Below are 16,315 nucleotides of genomic sequence, written 5' to 3'. Positions count from 1 at the left end.
TCCATTAAATTACGAAAGATTGGCACGTCGATCCCATCCAAACCATTAAGATAACTCAGCATATCAGCACCATAAGTAATAAAAACAAGGGACCTAAACACAAGAAATCCCTTGAAGTAGCCCAAGAATTAGACTATAATACTCGTAATCCATATCAAAATCATCATCCTTTTCATCATCACTTGGCTCCTCAACTGAAATCAGCACCATTTGCAAATCAATTGGAGTCCTAAAAATTCATAAAACGCTAAGTACCCATGAATCTCACAGTGCTCCAGCTTCGCGGCATCAATAGCAAATCGACAAACTTTGGATCCCCAATCATTCATTCCTATAAACAAATTCTTCAAATTAGACGCAGATATAGCAAAACAATGAACATCTACAGTCAAATTCATACACAACTTCAAATCTTCCAACAACGGCAAAGACTTTATAAGGGTATCAATCAAATAACAATATGAATCACATACAAATAACGAGAGCTTCTTCAAATTAGGCAGATTAATAAAGTAGTAGGAGCCTTAAACTCGATATAGCCAGGCAAATTCAAGTCTAATTCTATAAGTGACCGAGTTTCAAACACACAAGTAGGTATGTGAAACAAAAGAGATGAATAAAATCCATGAGAATGATGAAATCCTACATTAAATTACTTCAGGCTTACGGCGACAAATTTGATGAAGCCAAGGAACAAAGCAAGATAATATCTGCGTTGATTTAGTTGATTGACGGAGAGAAAATTGAAGGTTTAAAAGTATGGATTTTAGGGGACGTGAGTTCGGAGAGGATGTGATCAAACTGATGTTATGAAAGTACGGAAATCATGAAAGGTGGTTTCGAGGGAGAAGTGGGTAACGTGAGTCCAAAGGTATCGCCAACGACGGGATAAGACGGAGGTAGAGGCAGCGGTATCGATAGAGAGGAAAGAGAGTATGATGATGAGGAGACTATCTGGAGGTCGCTTATTCTGTCTTCTTCCATGAATTTGATGGATCAAAACCCTAAATTGAAGATTAAAAGGGATTGAATTAAAATTTGATTTAATTATTGGGGAAAGATGATTAATTATGGTGTGGTGTAGTTACAGATAATTTAATTGGATGAAAGAGGAATAGAGAGGAAGGAAAGCAATGGTGAATCGATGAATGGACAATGAAGGGAGAATATGAGAGATGGTACGGTCAGGAATTTGATTTCCAGTCGAAATTGGGGCGGTAATTTTTTTTTTTTTTTTTAATTTTTTATTGGAATTATATTAACTGATAAAGTGTTTGATCCAATTAATTGTATGTGGGAAGGGGTGTTAGCCATGTTTGGTGATTAGGGGAAAAAAAAAAATTGATTTTCAGTTGACGCTAAAGGTTATAAAGTGTGACGAAAAAAATCATCACATTATTATCCATGCTCTTAAATTAACTATTGGGGAGCCGGTGAAAATTTATCTACTATTGGAATTATACATTGTGCATTTTTTTTCAGTCGGAATTGAGGAAAATTGATCTATTACCCAATAAATTATCAATTATGTACAATTACCCAATATTATCAAGCAGTAATGCACTTGCTTAAAAAAAATTAAAAATAAATTAATAAATAAAATCAAGCAGTAATGCACAATAATACACTTATGTTAGTTGGATCAACCAAAAATTTAAAAGTTACAGACCATGTAATCATGTATATATATATATATATATATATATATATATATAATATATATATATATTGTTAAGAATATATATGTAAATATATTCTGTTACTGTATTTTAGCTAAGCATATATTTAGATTGATATGATTGTAATTAGTTCCTAAATAGGTGCCTTGTATTATGGCTAGCATTATGCGGCTACATTGTATATATTGGGAAGTCAGTGAATGAAATCCCTTGAGGAAAATATTCCATAAACTCTTTCATGGTATCAGTTGCCTAGGGCACAATTTCCTTCATCTTCCGCTGCTTTCCTCGGCTATTGTTCTATAGCTCACGTTTTCTTTCCATCTACTCTCTTCTCTTCTCTATTCTTCACCATGGGTGAATCCAAGTCTCAATATCACCCTGCTCTTGCTGTCACTAACATCAAGGCACACATTCCCATTACTCTCGAAATGGCAAATATGCAATACTCTACGTGGGCGGAGTTGTTCAAGCTTCACGCAAAATCTCATCGGGTCCTTCACCATATCATTCCCCCTGCTGCCGGCAAGGAGAAAGTTCCGTCTACCGAGGAAGAAAAGGAACTATGGCAGACCCTTGATGCTGCGGTTTTTATCGTGGCTCTATGGTACTATCTCGACTGACCTTATCAACACCGTTATCGAACCAGATGCAACAGCAATGGAAATATGGAATAGGTTGCGTGACCTATTTCAGGACAATAAACATTCTCGGGCTGTGACTCTTGAGCAGGAGTTTTCAACCACGAATTTAGAGGACTTTCCTAATGTCTCGGCTTATTGTCAACGTTTGAAGTCTCTTGCCGATCAACTCAAGAATGTAGGTGCACCGGTTTCGGACAGTCGACTGGTCCTTCAGATGGTTGGGGGCCTTACGAAAGCGTACAGTGGTGTTGGTACGCTTATTAGGCAGAGCAATCCCTTACCCGCTTTTTATCAAGCACGATCCATGCTTACTTTAGAGGAGGTCGGCTTGGCCAAGGATGCTTCACAAGGGTCGGACTCGGCAATGGTTGCGGCATCATTTGATAATTCTCCGCTTGACTCCGGTTCTCATGGTCACTCGAAAGGAAAAAATCAAAAAAAAGGGAAAAATTCAGGCAACCGCAAGAATTCTGGTGGTGCAGGCCGTGGCTCCGGTGGCGGCAAGGCGGGTCAGTTTTCTGGTGGTGTTTCCGGCGGTGCGCCACGTGGGACAGGCGGCCAGCAGTCCTTCTCCCCGTTCTGGCAGCAACAGTGTCCACCATGGGGGTGGATGCCTCAAGGGTGGCCCGTGCCACCATGTCCTTACCCAACTCAGAATTGGGCCAAGCCCAATTTCCAACCCAGGCAGCAACCTGGCATCTTGGGGCCACGACCACAACAAGGCCAGCAGGCCTATGCAGCTTCTTGTATTGGGCAGCCCGCGTCCTATGCTCCGTCTTATGTTCCAACTGACATTGAGTCCGCGATGCACACTATGACTCTTTCTCAACCCGATCCGGCATGGTACATGGACACTGGAGCTACTTCTCATATGACCTCCTCTCCCGGTAATTTCTCGTCTTATTTTAATTTGAGCACTCATCCTAATAATGGCATTGTTGTTGGTAATGGTCATACTATTCCTATACTTGGTTATGGTCATACTAAATTGTCTTCTCCTACTGCTCCCCTTACTCTGAAAAATGTTCTTCATGCACCTAAACTCATCAAAAATCTCATTTCTGTTAGAAAATTTACCACCGATAATTCTGTGAAAGTTGAGTTTGATCCCTTTGGGTTTTCTGTGAAGGATTTTCGGACGGGGCAGCCAATCATGAGGAGTGATAGCCATGGGGACCTTTATCCATTTACCACAAATCAGGCTACTCATTCTACCTTTGCCGCCATCTCACCTAAGCTTTGGCACGATCGGTTGGGACATCCGGGTGCTCCTATCTTAGATGTTCTTAGGCATAATAAAAACATTGATTGTAATAAACATTCTTGTTCTAGCATTTGCAATTCTTGTGTTTATGGCAAACATGTTAAATTGCCCTTTGCTCCATCTACTTCTACTACTCTTATGCCTTTTGATATAATTCATAGTGACTTGTGGACTTCACCTATTTTAAGCTCTATAGGCCATCGTTATTACATTATGTTTTTGGATGATTTTTCGAAATATCTATGGACTTTTCCTATAGCCAAGAAATCGGATGTGTATGACACTTTTCTAGCTTTTAAAGCCCATATCCACACTCAATTTGAACGAAATATCAAAAATATTCAATGTGATAATGGGAGGGAGTTTGATAATGGTCCTTTTTGGGAATTTTGCAAACGCAATGGCCTATCTTTCCGTCTCTCTTGTCCCCATACTTCTCCTCAAAATGGGAAAGCCGAACGGAAACTTAGAACTATTAACAATGTCACTAGAACTCTTCTTGCTCATGCATCTCTACCTCCTTCCTTTTGGCATCATGCCTTGCAAATGGCTACATATCTTCTCAATATTCTTCCAAGTAAGTTGTTGGGTAATAAGTCTCCTTTAGAAATTCTTTATCAACGAATTCCTTCTTACTCACACTTACGGGTGTTTGGGTGTTTATGCTACCCTCTTATTCCTTCTACCACCATTAATAAGTTACAACCAAGGTCTACTCCTTGCGTCTTTTTGGGTTTTCCTTCTAATCATCGTGGTTACAAGTGTTTTGATTTATCGTCACATAAAATCATTATTTGTCGCCATGTCTTGTTTGATGAGAGTGTGTTCCCATTTTCTAATCTTCATCGTCCAACTTCTACCTCGTATGATTTTTTGGGGGATGGATTACATCCTTTGGTTGTTCATCACTTGACCCAAGCTGCTGAACCTACACAAAACGTCCAGCATAATTCTCCACCTCCCTCCCCTGCGGCCCAGCCCGTTACCCCTCCCTCCCATCCAGCCCAGGCCCACACTCCTCCCATCTCCTCTGCAGTGGGTTCCCAAGAGGCGCTTGGGCCACCCTTGCTGTCAAGCCCACACACTCCTTCCCCACAACATTCATCACCTCCCTCTCTCTCGGCCCAGATGCTGAATGGCCCAACCGCACCACCTTCTGCCCAAATTCCAATCCAGAAGCCAAGTATTGTGACCAGAAGTCAAAATGGCATTGTTAAGCCTAATAAAAAATACTTTTCCAATGTTGCTGTCACGAGGTCTCCTTTACCTCGTAATCCGGTCGCGGCTTTACGTGATCCTAATTGGAAAATGGCCATGGATGATGAATTTAGTGCTCTTATTAAAAATAAGACGTGGGAGTTGGTGCCCCGTCCACCTAATGTGAATGTTATTCGTTCTATGTGGATTTTTACTCATAAAGTCCAGTCTAACGGTGTTTTTGAGAGGCACAAAGCCCGTCTTGTAGGTGATGGCAAAACTCAACAAGTTGGCATTGATTGTGGTGAGACATTTAGTCCGGTTGTCAAACCAGCTACAATCCGCACTGTTCTTAGCCTTTCTCTATCACAGGCATGGCATATTCATCAGTTGGATGTGAAAAATGCTTTCTTACATGGTGAGTTGCAGGAAACAGTTTATATGCATCAACCAGTTGGTTACAGGGATAAGGATCATCCGGATTATGTTTGTCTCTTGAATAAGTCTCTTTATGGACTTAAACAGGCACCTCGGGCTTGGTATAAGCGTTTTGATGATTATATGTTATCTATTGGATTTACTCACAGCAGGATGGATAACTCTTTGTTTATCTACCGCAAAGGGTCAGATATGGCTTATCTTTTGTTATATGTGGATGACATTATACTGACGGCCTCTTCTGATGCTCTTTGCCGTTCTATTATATCTCTTCTTAGCTCTGAGTTTGCTATGAAGGACCTTGGTCCTTTAAATTATTTTTTGGGTATTGCTGTGACTCGACATAAGGATGGTTTGTTTCTTTCACAGCGGAAATATGCCGAGGAAATAATTGATCGTGCAGGGATGTCATCGTGTAAACCGTCTCAAACACCGGTTGACACGAAGTCCAAGATCGGCGCTACTACTAGTGCTCCTTTTGATGATCCATCTTTGTATAGGAGTCTTGCAGGGGCTCTACAGTACCTTACATTCACCAGACCGGATATTTCTTATTCTGTTCAGCAGGTTTGTCTACATATGCACGACCCCAGGGTTGATCATATGTCTGCTCTCAAACGGATTATTCGGTATGTTCAGGGTACTCTTGATTATGGCTTACATTTGTATCCCTCGTCTATTTCTTCTCTGGTTGCATATACTGATGCAGATTGGGGGGATGCCCGGATACGAGACGTTCAACGTCTGGTTATTGTGTATTTTTGGGGGATAATTTGATCTCTTGGTCGTCTAAGCGCCAACCCACGTTGTCTAAATCTAGTGCAGAGGTCGAATATCGTGGGGTGGCAAATGTTGTCTCCGAATCATGCTGGATTCGAAATCTTCTCTTGGAGTTACATTGTCCGATTAAAAAGGCTACCCTCGTTTATTGTGACAATGTTAGTGCTATTTATTTGTCAGGAAATCCAGTTCAGCATCAACGTACGAAACACATCGAGTTGGATATTCATTTTGTACGCGAGAAGGTTGCACGGGGGAAAGTTCGGGTTCTACATGTGCCTTCTCGACATCAGATTGCGGATATCTTTACTAAGGGTCTTCCGCGAGTCTTGTTTGAGGATTTTCGTGACAGTCTTAGCGTCCGTGGTCCTCCCGCTTCGACTGTGGGGGTGTGTTAAGATATATATGTAAATATATTCTGTTACTGTATTTTAGCTAAGCATATATTTAGATTGATATGATTGTAATTAGTTCCTAAATAGGTGCCTTGTATTATGGCTAGCATTATGCGGCTACATTGTATATATTGGGAAGTCAGTGAATGAAATCCCTTGAGGAAAATATTCCATAAACTCTTTCATATATATATATATATATATATATATATATATATATATATATATATATATATATATATATATATATATATACATGAGTTTATTAGATATTAAAGTTTGAAACTTTAATTTATTTTTATTCAAAAAAAGTGACACATATTGTGTTTATCTGTTGTTCCGTCCCCAACATGGAGGAGGTGAGCTGGAAGAGGATGTGATTGATGGTGTTCATGGAATCCCAGAAATCATGGTCGTGTCTCCAAACTTTCCATGGTTTAAAGGAAAAGTGGGTGATGTGTGTCCAGTGGCGGCGCCAACAGTGGGTTATAAGACGGAGGTGGCAGCGGCGGAATTGATTGGAAGAAGAGATAGTATGGTGATTAGAAGAGAATCAGGCAACGAGCTTGATCTGTCATTGATAATGTCGCTGTTCATCTTGATTTTGGTGCACCGAGTTAGTGCTTCAATCTAATTCTTTTATTCAAATCATATGAACAGAATACAAGGATAAAAAATAATGTTAATTTTTTCAAAGAAAAGATAAAAATGGTTTTAGTGTTTTTTTTTCGATTAAACTATTTAACTTACAAAAAAATCCATATAAATCTTTAAGTGATTTTTTTTAAGTTAAATCTTTTAGCAATTAAAATAATAATTCTTTTCCATCAAATAAATTTGAGATAGTAAAAGTATAATAAACCAAGGGTGCAACGGAAGAGTAAATATGGAGTACTAACCCTAACCCAAAGCTAGCGTTCTTTAGACTCGGATTACAGAAATAAGACCAAATAATATCCTAATCTTCAACTCTGAATTTAACTAAATACTGTAAAATCACAACAGTTTCTTATATGCACTACATCCCAGAATCCAGAGCAAACAAGGAAGGTGTGCGCTTATCAATATATACTTTGTATAATGTAAACTCTTTATGTACAACCCCAAAAACCCGATCTGTTCATGTGATACGATACGATAGTATCTACACACAAGCATTTACGCGGAAAATCATAATTAAGTGCGTGCATTGTAAAGACGATAATATGCACTTGAAAGGTATAGAGGAAAAGGGATCAAACTAACCTATTAGGCTATTATACTGGGCAATTTCAAGAAAATTATAAAAATTATTCACAAAATTGTTTTAATGATGCAAAGAAGACTTGATAAAAGCTACATATGAAATTAGGAAAAATGATCACAAGGGACTAAGGCCCGATTCAGTTCACCTTAAAAAAAAAATATTCAGTAAAAATAATTTCAGTTCAGTAAAAATAATTTAATTTCAGCAAAAATAATTTTAATTCAATAAAATTAATTTCAGTTCAACAAGGGCCTAAATTAGAACATTTTTTTTTTTTTTTGAAGAAACCAGATCATATAAATATACACAAATAAGACAATAAATTAGTCAATATAATGTTTGCAGAATGAACTTAGATTACACAAAAGTGTCATAAAAAAGTTGACAATTTCATATCAAAGTACAAATTGAAGCAAACCATTCTTCAAATCAGAACTTGAAGCAATGATCATCCTGCCGGAGAGCTCAATCCGACAGCTCGATGAAGTTTTTGTACTTTAGTTACAGTAGCGTATGAAGCTTGTCCAAAACAGTAGCATTACTTAAATTGTGTTGTACTCCGTAGCAATTTGATCTTTGATCTCAATTGTCGTCGTGATCCATCAGATCATATTATATGATTATAGCCTTTAAAGTTGCCTAAGCAATGACCTGGTAATTGGTCCTTCATAAGGCCGAGTGTCATTGTAAAAGCTAAGATCCATTAAATTACGAAAGATTGGCACGTCGATCCCATCCAAACCATTAAGATAACTCAGCATATCAGCACCATAAGTAATAAAAACAAGGGACCTAACACAAGAAATCCCTTGAAGTAGCCCAAGAATTAGACTATAATACTCGTAATCCATATCAAAATCATCATCCTTTTCATCATCACTTGGCTCCTCAACTGAAATCAGCACCATTTGCAAATCAATTGGAGTCCTAACAAATTCATAAAACGCTAAGTACCCATGAATCTCACAGTGCTCCAGCTTCGCGGCATCAATAGCAAATCGACAAACTTTGGATCCCCAATCATTCATTCCTATAAACAAATTCTTCAAATTAGACGCAGATATAGCAAAACAATGAACATCTACAGTCAAATTCATACACAACTTCAAATCTTCCAACAACGGCAAAGACTTTATAAGGGTATCAATCAAATAACAATATGAATCACATACAAATAACGAGAGCTTCTTCAAATTAGGCAGATTAATAAAAGTAGTAGGAGCCTTAAACTCGATATAGCCAGGCAAATTCAAGTCTAATTCTATAAGTGACCGAGTTTCAAACACACAAGTAGGTATGTGAAACAAAAGAGATGAATAAAATCCATGAGAATGATGAAATCCTACATTAATTACTTCAGGCTTACGGCGACAAATTTGATGAAGCCAAGGAACAAAGCAAGATAATATCTGCGTTGATTTAGTTGATTGACGGAGAGAAAATTGAAGGTTAAAAGTATGGATTTTAGGGGACGTGAGTTCGGAGAGGATGTGATCAACTGATGTTATGAAAGTACGGAAATCATGAAAGGTGGTTTCGAGGGAGAAGTGGGTAACGTGAGTCCAAAGGTATCGCCAACGACGGGATAAGACGGAGGTAGAGGCAGCGGTATCGATAGAGAGGAAAGAGAGTATGATGATGAGGAGACTATCTGGGAGGTCGCTTATTCTGTCTTCTTCCATGAATTTGATGGATCAAAACCCTAAATTGAAGATTAAAAGGGATTGAATTAAAATTTGATTTAATTATTGGGGAAAGATGATTAATTATGGTGTGGTGTAGTTACAGATAATTTAATTGGATGAAAGAGGAATAGAGAGGAAGGAAAGCAATGGTGAATCGATGAATGGACAATGAAGGGAGAATATGAGAGATGGTACGGTCAGGAATTTGATTTCCAGTCGAAATTGGGGCGGTAATTTTTTTTTTTTTTTTTTAATTTTTTATTGGAATTATATTAACTGATAAAGTGTTTGATCCAATTAATTGTATGTGGGAAGGGGTGTTAGCCATGTTTGGTGATTAGGGGAAAAAAAAAATTGATTTTCAGTTGACGCTAAAGGTTATAAAGTGTGACGAAAAAATCATCACATTATTATCCATGCTCTTAAATTAACTATTGGGGAGCCGGTGAAAATTTATCTACTATTGGAATTATACATTGTGCATTTTTTTTCAGTCGGAATTGAGGAAAATTGATCTATTACCCAATAAATTATCAATTATGTACAATTACCCAATATTATCAAGCAGTAATGCACTTGCTTAAAAAAATTAAAAATAAATTAATAAATAAAATCAAGCAGTAATGCACAATAATACACTTATGTTAGTTGGATCAACCAAAAATTTAAAAGTTACAGACCATGTAATCATGTATATATATATATATATATATATATATATATATATATATTGTTAAGATATATATGTAAATATATTCTGTTACTGTATTTTAGCTAAGCATATATTTAGATTGATATGATTGTAATTAGTTCCTAAATAGGTGCCTTGTATTATGGCTAGCATTATGCGGCTACATTGTATATATTGGGAAGTCAGTGAATGAAATCCCTTGAGGAAAATATTCCATAAACTCTTTCATGGTATCAGTTGCCTAGGGCACAATTTCCTTCATCTTCCGCTGCTTTCCTCGGCTATTGTTCTATAGCTCACGTTTTCTTTCCATCTACTCTCTTCTCTTCTCTATTCTTCACCATGGGTGAATCCAAGTCTCAATATCACCCTGCTCTTGCTGTCACTAACATCAAGGCACACATTCCCATTACTCTCGAAATGGCAAATATGCAATACTCTACGTGGGCGGAGTTGTTCAAGCTTCACGCAAAATCTCATCGGGTCCTTCACCATATCATTCCCCCTGCTGCCGGCAAGGAGAAAGTTCCGTCTACCGAGGAAGAAAAGGAACTATGGCAGACCCTTGATGCTGCGGTTTTATCGTGGCTCTATGGTACTATCTCGACTGACCTTATCAACACCGTTATCGAACCAGATGCAACAGCAATGGAAATATGGAATAGGTTGCGTGACCTATTTCAGGACAATAAACATTCTCGGGCTGTGACTCTTGAGCAGGAGTTTTCAACCACGAATTTAGAGGACTTTCCTAATGTCTCGGCTTATTGTCAACGTTTGAAGTCTCTTGCCGATCAACTCAAGAATGTAGGTGCACCGGTTTCGGACAGTCGACTGGTCCTTCAGATGGTTGGGGGCCTTACAAAAGCGTACAGTGGTGTTGGTACGCTTATTAGGCAGAGCAATCCCTTACCCGCTTTTTATCAAGCACGATCCATGCTTACTTTAGAGGAGGTCGGCTTGGCCAAGGATGCTTCACAAGGGTCGGACTCGGCAATGGTTGCGGCATCATTTGATAATTCTCCGCTTGACTCCGGTTCTCATGGTCACTCGAAAGGAAAAAATCAAAAAAAAGGGAAAAATTCAGGCAACCGCAAGAATTCTGGTGGTGCAGGCCGTGGCTCCGGTGGCGGCAAGGCGGGTCAGTTTTCTGGTGGTGTTTCCGGCGGTGCGCCACGTGGGACAGGCGGCCAGCAGTCCTTCTCCCCGTTCTGGCAGCAACAGTGTCCACCATGGGGGTGGATGCCTCAAGGGTGGCCCGTGCCACCATGTCCTTACCCAACTCAGAATTGGGCCAAGCCCAATTTCCAACCCAGGCAGCAACCTGGCATCTTGGGCCACGACCACAACAAGGCCAGCAGGCCTATGCAGCTTCTTGTATTGGGCAGCCCGCGTCCTATGCTCCGTCTTATGTTCCAACTGACATTGAGTCCGCGATGCACACTATGACTCTTTCTCAACCCGATCCGGCATGGTACATGGACACTGGAGCTACTTCTCATATGACCTCCTCTCCCGGTAATTTCTCGTCTTATTTTAATTTGAGCACTCATCCTAATAATGGCATTGTTGTTGGTAATGGTCATACTATTCCTATACTTGGTTATGGTCATACTAAATTGTCTTCCCCTACTGCTCCCCTTACTCTGAAAAATGTTCTTCATGCACCTAAACTCATCAAAAATCTCATTTCTGTTAGAAAATTTACCACCGATAATTCTGTGAAAGTTGAGTTTGATCCCTTTGGGTTTTCTGTGAAGGATTTTCGGACGGGGCAGCCAATCATGAGGAGTGATAGCCATGGGGACCTTTATCCATTTACCACAAATCAGGCTACTCATTCTACCTTTGCCGCCATCTCACCTAAGCTTTGGCACGATCGGTTGGGACATCCGGGTGCTCCTATCTTAGATGTTCTTAGGCATAATAAAAACATTGATTGTAATAAACATTCTTGTTCTAGCATTTGCAATTCTTGTGTTTATGGCAAACATGTTAAATTGCCCTTTGCTCCATCTACTTCTACTACTCTTATGCCTTTTGATATAATTCATAGTGACTTGTGGACTTCACCTATTTTAAGCTCTATAGGCCATCGTTATTACATTATGTTTTTGGATGATTTTTCGAAATATCTATGGACTTTTCCTATAGCCAAGAAATCGGATGTGTATGACACTTTTCTAGCTTTTAAAGCCCATATCCACACTCAATTTGAACGAAATATCAAAAATATTCAATGTGATAATGGGAGGGAGTTTGATAATGGTCCTTTTTGGGAATTTTGCAAACGCAATGGCCTATCTTTCCGTCTCTCTTGTCCCCATACTTCTCCTCAAAATGGGAAAGCCGAACGGAAACTTAGAACTATTAACAATGTCACTAGAACTCTTCTTGCTCATGCATCTCTACCTCCTTCCTTTTGGCATCATGCCTTGCAAATGGCTACATATCTTCTCAATATTCTTCCAAGTAAGTTGTTGGGTAATAAGTCTCCTTTAGAAATTCTTTATCAACGAATTCCTTCTTACTCACACTTACGGGTGTTTGGGTGTTTATGCTACCCTCTTATTCCTTCTACCACCATTAATAAGTTACAACCAAGGTCTACTCCTTGCGTCTTTTTGGGTTTTCCTTCTAATCATCGTGGTTACAAGTGTTTTGATTTATCGTCACATAAAATCATTATTTGTCGCCATGTCTTGTTTGATGAGAGTGTGTTCCCATTTTCTAATCTTCATCGTCCAACTTCTACCTCGTATGATTTTTTGGGGGATGGATTACATCCTTTGGTTGTTCATCACTTGACCCAAGCTGCTGAACCTACACAAAACGTCCAGCATAATTCTCCACCTCCCTCCCCTGCGGCCCAGCCCGTTACCCCTCCCTCCCATCCAGCCCAGGCCCACACTCCTCCCATCTCCTCTGCAGTGGGTTCCCAAGAGGCGCTTGGGCCACCCTTGCTGTCAAGCCCACACACTCCTTCCCCACAACATTCATCACCTCCCTCTCTCTCGGCCCAGATGCTGAATGGCCCAACCGCACCACCTTCTGCCCAAATTCCAATCCAGAAGCCAAGTATTGTGACCAGAAGTCAAAATGGCATTGTTAAGCCTAATAAAAAATACTTTTCCAATGTTGCTGTCACGAGGTCTCCTTTACCTCGTAATCCGGTCGCGGCTTTACGTGATCCTAATTGGAAAATGGCCATGGATGATGAATTTAGTGCTCTTATTAAAAATAAGACGTGGGAGTTGGTGCCCCGTCCACCTAATGTGAATGTTATTCGTTCTATGTGGATTTTTACTCATAAAGTCCAGTCTAACGGTGTTTTTGAGAGGCACAAAGCCCGTCTTGTAGGTGATGGCAAAACTCAACAAGTTGGCATTGATTGTGGTGAGACATTTAGTCCGGTTGTCAAACCAGCTACAATCCGCACTGTTCTTAGCCTTTCTCTATCACAGGCATGGCATATTCATCAGTTGGATGTGAAAAATGCTTTCTTACATGGTGAGTTGCAGGAAACAGTTTATATGCATCAACCAGTTGGTTACAGGGATAAGGATCATCCGGATTATGTTTGTCTCTTGAATAAGTCTCTTTATGGACTTAAACAGGCACCTCGGGCTTGGTATAAGCGTTTTGATGATTATATGTTATCTATTGGATTTACTCACAGCAGGATGGATAACTCTTTGTTTATCTACCGCAAAGGGTCAGATATGGCTTATCTTTTGTTATATGTGGATGACATTATACTGACGGCCTCTTCTGATGCTCTTTGCCGTTCTATTATATCTCTTCTTAGCTCTGAGTTTGCTATGAAGGACCTTGGTCCTTTAAATTATTTTTTGGGTATTGCTGTGACTCGACATAAGGATGGTTTGTTTCTTTCACAGCGGAAATATGCCGAGGAAATAATTGATCGTGCAGGGATGTCATCGTGTAAACCGTCTCAAACACCGGTTGACACGAAGTCCAAGATCGGCGCTACTACTAGTGCTCCTTTTGATGATCCATCTTTGTATAGGAGTCTTGCAGGGGCTCTACAGTACCTTACATTCACCAGACCGGATATTTCTTATTCTGTTCAGCAGGTTTGTCTACATATGCACGACCCCAGGGTTGATCATATGTCTGCTCTCAAACGGATTATTCGGTATGTTCAGGGTACTCTTGATTATGGCTTACATTTGTATCCCTCGTCTATTTCTTCTCTGGTTGCATATACTGATGCAGATTGGGGGGGATGCCCGGATACGAGACGTTCAACGTCTGGTTATTGTGTATTTTTGGGGGATAATTTGATCTCTTGGTCGTCTAAGCGCCAACCCACGTTGTCTAAATCTAGTGCAGAGGTCGAATATCGTGGGGTGGCAAATGTTGTCTCCGAATCATGCTGGATTCGAAATCTTCTCTTGGAGTTACATTGTCCGATTAAAAAGGCTACCCTCGTTTATTGTGACAATGTTAGTGCTATTTATTTGTCAGGAAATCCAGTTCAGCATCAACGTACGAAACACATCGAGTTGGATATTCATTTTGTACGCGAGAAGGTTGCACGGGGGGAAGTTCGGGTTCTACATGTGCCTTCTCGACATCAGATTGCGGATATCTTTACTAAGGGTCTTCCGCGAGTCTTGTTTGAGGATTTTCGTGACAGTCTTAGCGTCCGTGGTCCTCCCGCTTCGACTGTGGGGGTGTGTTAAGATATATATGTAAATATATTCTGTTACTGTATTTTAGCTAAGCATATATTTAGATTGATATGATTGTAATTAGTTCCTAAATAGGTGCCTTGTATTATGGCTAGCATTATGCGGCTACATTGTATATATTGGGAAGTCAGTGAATGAAATCCCTTGAGGAAAATATTCCATAAACTCTTTCATATATATATATATATATATATATATATATATATATATATATATATATATATATATATACATGAGTTTATTAGATATTAAAGTTTGAAACTTTAATTTATTTTTATTCAAAAAAAGTGACACATATTGTGTTTATCTGTTGTTCCGTCCCCAACATGGAGGAGGTGAGCTGGAAGAGGATGTGATTGATGGTGTTCATGGAATCCCAGAAATCATGGTCGTGTCTCCAAACTTTCCATGGTTTAAAGGAAAAGTGGGTGATGTGTGTCCAGTGGCGGCGCCAACAGTGGGTTATAAGACGGAGGTGGCAGCGGCGGAATTGATTGGAAGAAGAGATAGTATGGTGATTAGAAGAGAATCAGGCAACGAGCTTGATCTGTCATTGATAATGTCGCTGTTCATCTTGATTTTGGTGCACCGAGTTAGTGCTTCAATCTAATTCTTTTATTCAAATCATATGAACAGAATACAAGGATAAAAAATAATGTTAATTTTTTCAAAGAAAAGATAAAAATGGTTTTAGTGTTTTTTTTTTCGATTAAACTATTTAACTTACAAAAAAATCCATATAAATCTTTAAGTGATTTTTTTTAAGTTAAATCTTTTAGCAATTAAAATAATAATTCTTTTCCATCAAATAAATTTGAGATAGTAAAAGTATAATAAACCAAGGGTGCAACGGAAGAGTAAATATGGAGTACTAACCCTAACCCAAAGCTAGCGTTCTTTAGACTCGGATTACAGAAATAAGACCAAATAATATCCTAATCTTCAACTCTGAATTTAACTAAATACTGTAAAATCACAACAGTTTCTTATATGCACTACATCCCAGAATCCAGAGCAAACAAGGAAGGTGTGCGCTTATCAATATATACTTTGTATAATGTAAACTCTTTATGTACAACCCCAAAAACCCGATCTGTTCATGTGATACGATACGATAGTATCTACACACAAGCATTTACGCGGAAAATCATAATTAAGTGCGTGCATTGTAAAGACGATAATATGCACTTGAAAGGTATAGAGGAAAAGGGATCAAACTAACCTATTAGGCTATTATACTGGGCAATTTCAAGAAAATTATAAAAATTATTCACAAAATTGTTTTAATGATGCAAAGAAGACTTGATAAAAGCTACATATGAAATTAGGAAAAATGATCACAAGGGACTAAGGCCCGATTCAGTTCACCTTAAAAAAAAAATATTCAGTAAAAATAATTTCAGTTCAGTAAAAATAATTTAATTTCAGCAAAAATAATTTTAATTCAATAAAATTAATTTCAGTTCAACAAGGGCCTAAATTAGAACATTTTTTTTTTTTTGAAGAAACCAGATCATATAAATATACACAAATAAGACAATAAATTAGTCAATATAATGTTTGCAGAATGAACTTAGA

At 38.9% G+C, this 16,315-nt stretch overlaps 2 protein-coding genes and 1 pseudogene across 2 annotated transcripts; 2 read left to right on the top strand and 1 right to left on the bottom strand.

Annotated features, from left to right (window-relative positions):
* The first annotated feature begins 1,777 nt into the window (after window positions 1-1,777).
* On the top strand, window positions 1,778-4,861 carry LOC110718410 (annotated as a pseudogene).
* Window positions 4,862-8,272: 3,411 nt separating this feature from the next.
* On the bottom strand, window positions 8,273-9,325 carry LOC110718409 (F-box/LRR-repeat protein 13-like). Its single transcript, XM_021897244.1, has one exon. The coding sequence runs from the start codon at window positions 9,323-9,325 to the stop codon at window positions 8,273-8,275; it is 1,053 nt and encodes a 350-aa protein (XP_021752936.1).
* A 743-nt stretch (window positions 9,326-10,068) lies between these two features.
* LOC110718408 (keratin, type I cytoskeletal 9-like) lies at window positions 10,069-11,468 on the top strand. The gene has a single exon (XM_021897243.1). The coding sequence runs from the start codon at window positions 10,362-10,364 to the stop codon at window positions 11,466-11,468; it is 1,107 nt and encodes a 368-aa protein (XP_021752935.1). The 5' UTR covers window positions 10,069-10,361.
* Window positions 11,469-16,315: the final 4,847 nt, after the last annotated feature.

The sequence above is a fragment of the Chenopodium quinoa genome, unplaced genomic scaffold (genome assembly GCF_001683475.1).
Source record: "Chenopodium quinoa cultivar QQ74 unplaced genomic scaffold, ASM168347v1, whole genome shotgun sequence".
Classification (NCBI taxonomy): Eukaryota; Viridiplantae; Streptophyta; class Magnoliopsida; order Caryophyllales; family Amaranthaceae; genus Chenopodium; species Chenopodium quinoa.
This window is presented reverse-complemented; position numbering and strand designations above follow the sequence as displayed.